At 42.8% G+C, this 6,314-nt stretch overlaps 1 protein-coding gene across 1 annotated transcript in view; it reads right to left on the bottom strand.

Moving 5' to 3' along the window:
- Positions 1-5,267, bottom strand: part of nlk2 (nemo-like kinase, type 2) — a 22,499-nt gene extending 17,232 nt beyond the window's left edge. Inside the window, exon 1 of the mRNA XM_029445876.1 lies at positions 3,466-5,267. Within this exon, the coding sequence (XP_029301736.1) occupies positions 3,466-3,938 (473 nt within the window). The 5' untranslated portion in view covers positions 3,939-5,267. The remainder of the gene's footprint in view (positions 1-3,465) is intronic.
- Positions 5,268-6,314: the final 1,047 nt, after the last annotated feature.

The raw sequence follows: 6,314 nt of genomic DNA, 5'->3' as shown, positions 1-6,314 counted from the left end.
AATTCACCAAGACTGAGCTTCTAGCACATTCTGAAACCAGAGGAACCAGTAATGAGTACACAACAGTGCTATGGAAGGGTAATGTATACAGCTTGACGGCTTCATGCTGCTAGACATTACTGTAAAGGCTCCTTTTATTATTTACCTCAATTGTTTTGTATATTTTTCATGTCCCTTGTTATACAAGTTTATTTCATCATATTAATATATTACATATTGTTTTCTGATGTGCTTCCGTTTTTGTTTTGCGGTTACACTCGACTCTTCCTTTGTGTTTATGTGTTATGTGACATTTCCACAGCACAAGTACAACAGAGTCATATCGTACTGTACTCCCCACTCTGCTGCTCTACGTTTTTCTTCTGTAACAGAAATGCACTTCCACTTTCCACAAATTCCACTTTGACTCTTTTAGATTGCTGCTAATTTAATGTCAATCAATCACAGATGTTTCACAGTATACGTGTTTTAAATGGAAGATACAAAACAGCAATTAAGATGGAATAAAACAAGAGTGACGAGGAGAGAGTAGAAACACAGTCAGACTGAGCATGAGACTGAGACGATGAGGGGACAACAGAGACAAAGAAGAGTAAGGAAAACGCTGATGAGACAGAGAAACAGAGTGAGCCAGGAGCAGCTGTCAATCACAAAGACGAGAGGAAAAGTATCAACAGGGAAAGAAGCAGAAGGAGAGCAGGCTGTAGAGTAGAATACTAAAGAGAGCAGCACAGGGCACAGTGATCAACACTGATAAAGACCTGATGATAGAGGGGAGTATTATAAATCCCAGTTCGAAAGAGAAAACAGTCGACTTTAGTGGCTCTGAGGCCAAGAAAGGAGCAGTAAACAGGATCAGAGGTAAACAGCAGCAGCAGCAGGAGCCAGAGTCTGAGTCCAGGGCCCCGGTCCACAAAGTGGGATTAGTGAAAACTGTGAGCTTGTTAAGCCTCGGAGGAGGGAAACTCTGGGTTTTCAGTTCCAGAAAGAGGACTTAACTCTGGGTCAGTTACCGTGGTAACTAACCTGCCTGCTGGCAGGTTTTATTCTCCGTGTCCTCCCTCTTACAGAGCCAGACATCATTCAGCCGCATCATAGTGTATCTGAGCGCGTTAATTAGCGGAGGTTTACTGTATGTCAGAATCTAAATCCTGCTCGGTTTGTTACTCAGGAATGTCAGTCATTTAAAAAAAAAATTTTTTTTCCCCCACATTCAAATATTTCACAGCATCAAGTCCTCCTCAGCCCAGAACAAAACCTCTGCATGTCCTTCTTTTTATACAACTTGTTTATATTGTGACTGTTTAGTCCCTGTCAGATTAAAGCTGAACAAGAAAGATGTTTAAATTGTAATGTAGGCTACGGGCCAATACTGTCAGATTCCACTTTATCATCCAAATGTAAGTCTGGTAAATGTTAAATTAATGGACAAAACTGTATTGTGTTACCCCCGCTCTGACTCCAGCTCTTTTTATCCATTTGTAAGAGTTGTCTTTGCATGAAGCCCCATGAGAGCATCACTGCTCAGCAAACAGGGCATCAGTGGTCAGTGTCATTTATGTGCTGTGCCTTTGGAATAACAACTTCCCTTCCAAGACGTTGAACAGAGATGCGAGAAACATATTAGCATCATCTTTTCACAACATTCTAATTTTCTAATTGTCTCCCAGGTGTCATTTGCTAAAACATTTGAGAACACAATGCTGTTCAGCATTTAACATTTCAACAGCAATGCACTGAAGGGAATATATCATATCATTACGCTCCTAGTGGCCTAGGGTCTAGGTTATATTACTACTATTATTATTACCATTATTAATTATTATTAGCACGTTCCTTTTTGTAAAATAATGAGTGGACTGTTGGTCATACTCTTTATATTGCACGTTCACAGGTTGTTGATACAAAGCCACCTTGTTACGGTGCTACACATTTAAAAATGACCTGCTGTAACTCTTCTGTACTAATGTGGACACTGTCGTTGATCTCGGAAACACAGCTGTGTGTTTTTAGCAGCACCTTCAGGTTTCACTAAAAGGTGCACATATCGAGTTCACCTCCAAAAAGTTGCACTGCATTGGTCCACACTTTAAACATACTGTACCGGCAATCTGACAGCAGGACTGTCGTAATGTATCTGTGATCCATAATATCAGAAATATGAGTAGTTTGGGTTGAAGAGCCTCACATAAACATCTATATAAATGTTTTTACATTAAAACAAGTTGTCTCTGTTAAGAATTCACTCATTTGAAGTTCAGACATCAGATTTCTGTCCCATAATGCAACTTAGTATCTTACATAGACCCTTCTAGCCTGGTGCACACCCACATCTTTTAAACTCCCTGGGCCAGATGCAGAAAACTCTGTGTAGTTTCACGAAGACAGAAATAGCCAGATTTATAAAGTCACATATACGCTTGATTCACATGCACAAGACTCATTTCTCCTCCCAACAGTTAGCCATAAATGGATGTAGAAACATACCTTTAAACAACCGTTTGAATGTCAAAACCTCCGCCCACTCCACCATTCATCAATGAGAAGAACATCAAAGCAGAAGAGCAATTTCACATTATACTGCAATTACACACGGCTGTGGCCACTTATAGCACCCATACCACTAATCTATCACATGCACCTGTAACTGTGAATGTGGTATAAGCAATATCTCAAATAATCTTTGTCAAACATCAGAAAGCTGATGATTCATTGATGGCTCTCATTTTGAAACAGACTTTACAAAGTGCTTCACACTTCAGGATCAAATCAAAAGATCATTGACAGGATAATGATGGATTTATTGTAAGTTAAAATAATGATAAAAGTCATCACTCATTAATACTTTAAAATTAAGTTTGATGGAAATGTTATAGAACGCTGTGCAGACTACAAAATTAATAACACGATCAGTGAAATTGACAATCAACCCAAACAAACTAGGTGGATATGAAAAATACGGAGAGAGATGTAAACTTATAGAAAACTTTATCATTTCACCCGCAGATATCTCTTGAAAAACCTGCGTCAGCCTGGTCTGAACACATTATTCTTTAATAAATACCAGTTTGTGTGCGAAATGGTGTATGCATGTTTTTTGCGCATACACATCGTTTCTACATCTGGCCCCAGGCGCGCAGTTAGAATCGTGTCATCTTCAAACCAAATACAGATTACTGAAGTGATGTCAGTACCTGGCATTCACCTGTTCTACTGGGTAATACATGCTGTCACAGTACTCAAGTACGTATACACTAGTAGTGCACGTTTTAGGCCACTTACTGTACAGTGTATTCATTACAGCTGATGTTTGCCAACAGCAGGTGCCAGTATATTATAGTGCTTGAATAGATGTGTGGATCGTGATGTTTTATACATTTTTCATTGACATTAGTAAAACATGGATGACTCCTGGTACGCTCTGTATTTAATTACTTAATTAATAAAGTAGTGCAGTGCACTTACCAGACAACCCCAAACGCTCCATAGCCGATGGGCCTGTCAGGTTCTATATCCAGCTGCGGCTGTAGGTGGTGCGTGTGTTGCTGCTGATGGTGGTGGTGGTGTTGGTGATGGTGGTGGTGAGTTTTGACAGCAGCGGCGGCTTGAAACTGAGCGGGAGCCGCGGCGGCCGCCGGCCCGTGAGCTTGTCCGGGGGCGGGAGAGGGGAAGTAGGGCTGCTGCTGACCGGGGTTGAGCATCACCGCCGCAGCAGCAGCCGTGGAGCTGTGTTGCTGGACCGTGTGCACGGCGGCGGCTGAGCCAGGATGCTGCAAGTGATGCTGACCCGCCTGGTGATGGTGGTGCATGTGGGGAGGCGGAAGGTGCTGGAGTTGGTGGTGGTGATGCGGGTGATGGGCAGCCACTGTTGAGGAGCCACCGTTGTAAGCAGCCATCATTTGTGTAACATTTGTAGCCGTTGTGCCGCAAAGAGCCATTCAATGATTCTGAAACGCTCCCCACCAGAACCTGCCTCAAGAAGTGAGGAGAATAGCTACTGATGAAACTTAGGCAATGGAAACAGATTGGCGGTTTAAATGATCCAACACCTGCTACTTTGAATTCGTGGGTAGAGAAACTATTCCGGTGTGCCTCCTTATCATAATGCCAACAAGGATCTGACCCACTTCCTCCAAATTAATTTTCTTGCTTGCACACCATTGGGCTACTGTAGCCTGGGGCTAATAACGGAAAGCATATCCTGAGCATGTACAGCAAAGACCACCCAAGTCTAGAAACGTGTACAGCCCCAACAGTGCCACTCCTAACAATGATAAATAAAAAGTATTGAATAGAAAATAACCCGCACCCCCCTCAATAAATAAAAAAGTCGGTGGCTCTAGATGTCCATCATTATGGAGGTGGCGCCCCCTCCCTCCTGATGAAATTCAGCTTCCCAGTCTTGATAGAACCGTGTGATCTACAGCATGTCACATGGGAAGCAGCGCATTCATCTTTTCAAAGTGTCCAAGTTTGCCACACGCTCTGGTCCAGCGCCGTTGCTCTTCCCACCACAGGGGCTGCACACGGCTTGGAAATCACATCTATTATGCCAAACTGAATCCTCCTTGTGATGTGTGCGCAGACCAAACAGGGGTAATCTCCGAGCCGTAATTAACGCTGCTGATCCGGTGCACAGGGGCTGTATCCAAACCCAGGCCACAATAGAACAGCGCAGGCCCAGGCCTCGGTCCTCAACTCCACTCACATATTAATACAACAATCCAACGAGGCGCGCATCTGGAAATAAATCCCCGTCATTCTGACCGAGTTACGAAGCTTCGACCATGACTCGAAAAAGATGAGAAATCCTCACAGACGGCTGGCGGGCAACTTATTTCCCCCATCGACAGCTTTGTGTTTAGTAGTCTATGTTTCACCCTGTCGTCTCATAGGCACACATCCAGGGAGACAAAATAAAAATGCGGGGGGGAGTTAAATCCTTTGAATGCAGGATAAATGATCCAGATACCATGGACTAGAACAAAAACAGTCGTATTCAACCTGACAGCTCGGAGCTAGCAAATTGGTGTCCGTGTCCTCAAATACCGCACGTAGTGCTTCCGTTTGTGACGGTGGGAATGAGTCCGCTGGAGAAGAGCAAGCCCCCCGCTTGAAGCTCTACACTTTGGGCCCACGCCGCTCCGCTGCCACTGACATGATCAAACTATTGATCACAAGGCAACTATGATGTGCAGTTGATCCAACATGGTGAACAAACCTTAGCTCATCGGTGGTGAGATTATGCTAGACTGCCAACCAATCGTCTACTGCACCGAAATGACGTAATGGTAATCGCTCTGATTGTCACTGCGCGCAGCCAGTGGCGCGTGCGGGCTGTGGTGACAGCGGGGCTGACTGCTGCTCTGAAGGCCCAATGATATCCACACGGAAACAGTGAAGAACAAACTAACTGTTCAGTTCACTAAAATGTCTAAAGTCAAGTCTCAAAGGAAAGTACGGACCAATAAACCAAACAAATACGGTATATATTTTATTATATTGAGTACAATGTCACGCTAGCTGGCATGTGAAATTGTAGCCTTCCAACTATATGTTAATGGAAGATCTGGGTTTGTATTATGTGTAGTCACACATGTGTGTAGTCGATGCAGGTGAACAGGGCCGGACTAGGAAACAATCTCAGCCCTGGCCAGTCTCCACACGGTCACAACACTGTAACAGTTTTGTTGAAATATTTGTTTTATGTTTACCGTTTATGCCAGTAACATATCTTTTAGTTTTGTTACCGAACTCAAAAGAGTTCAAATTAGCCTCGTGTCTTCGTTTTCAAGCATTAGTCAATTGCACTTCCATAAATAAAGTCTTTATTTGACATATGCACACCAATTACAGGGGAGCTGAAATTCTTGTTTTCCATGATGGTGTAGGGCCTGGTGCTGTGGTACCGTCTGCTAGAGACAGCAGGCACAGTTTGTGGCTGGGGTGGCCGGGATCAGGGTCCCCTATAATCCTGTTGGACCTCTTCTGTTGGGTGTAAAGTTCTGCAAACACATGCATATTTTAAGAGTGAAAACAAGAACAGGGATTCAATGTGTTTGCATAAGAAACACATGTTTTATTTTGTCCAGTTTCCTTTTTCTCTTCCTTCTTTTGTCTTTTTCTTTTAAAACTCCCTCTATAGAAGAAAATAGACAGTACTAATTATGCATCATTAAAAAATGACGCATTAAATAGTACTGAGATTAAATTGTTTATATAATCTATGAATTATAAAGTCATGCAACTTAAATTACTAATGTTTAAAGAAAAATACATCAGTATCATCATATGTCCAGTGTTGAGCATCAATC

Source organism: Cottoperca gobio, chromosome 13 (genome assembly GCF_900634415.1).
Source record: "Cottoperca gobio chromosome 13, fCotGob3.1, whole genome shotgun sequence".
In the NCBI taxonomy this organism is placed as follows: domain Eukaryota; kingdom Metazoa; phylum Chordata; class Actinopteri; order Perciformes; family Bovichtidae; genus Cottoperca; species Cottoperca gobio.
This window is presented reverse-complemented; position numbering and strand designations above follow the sequence as displayed.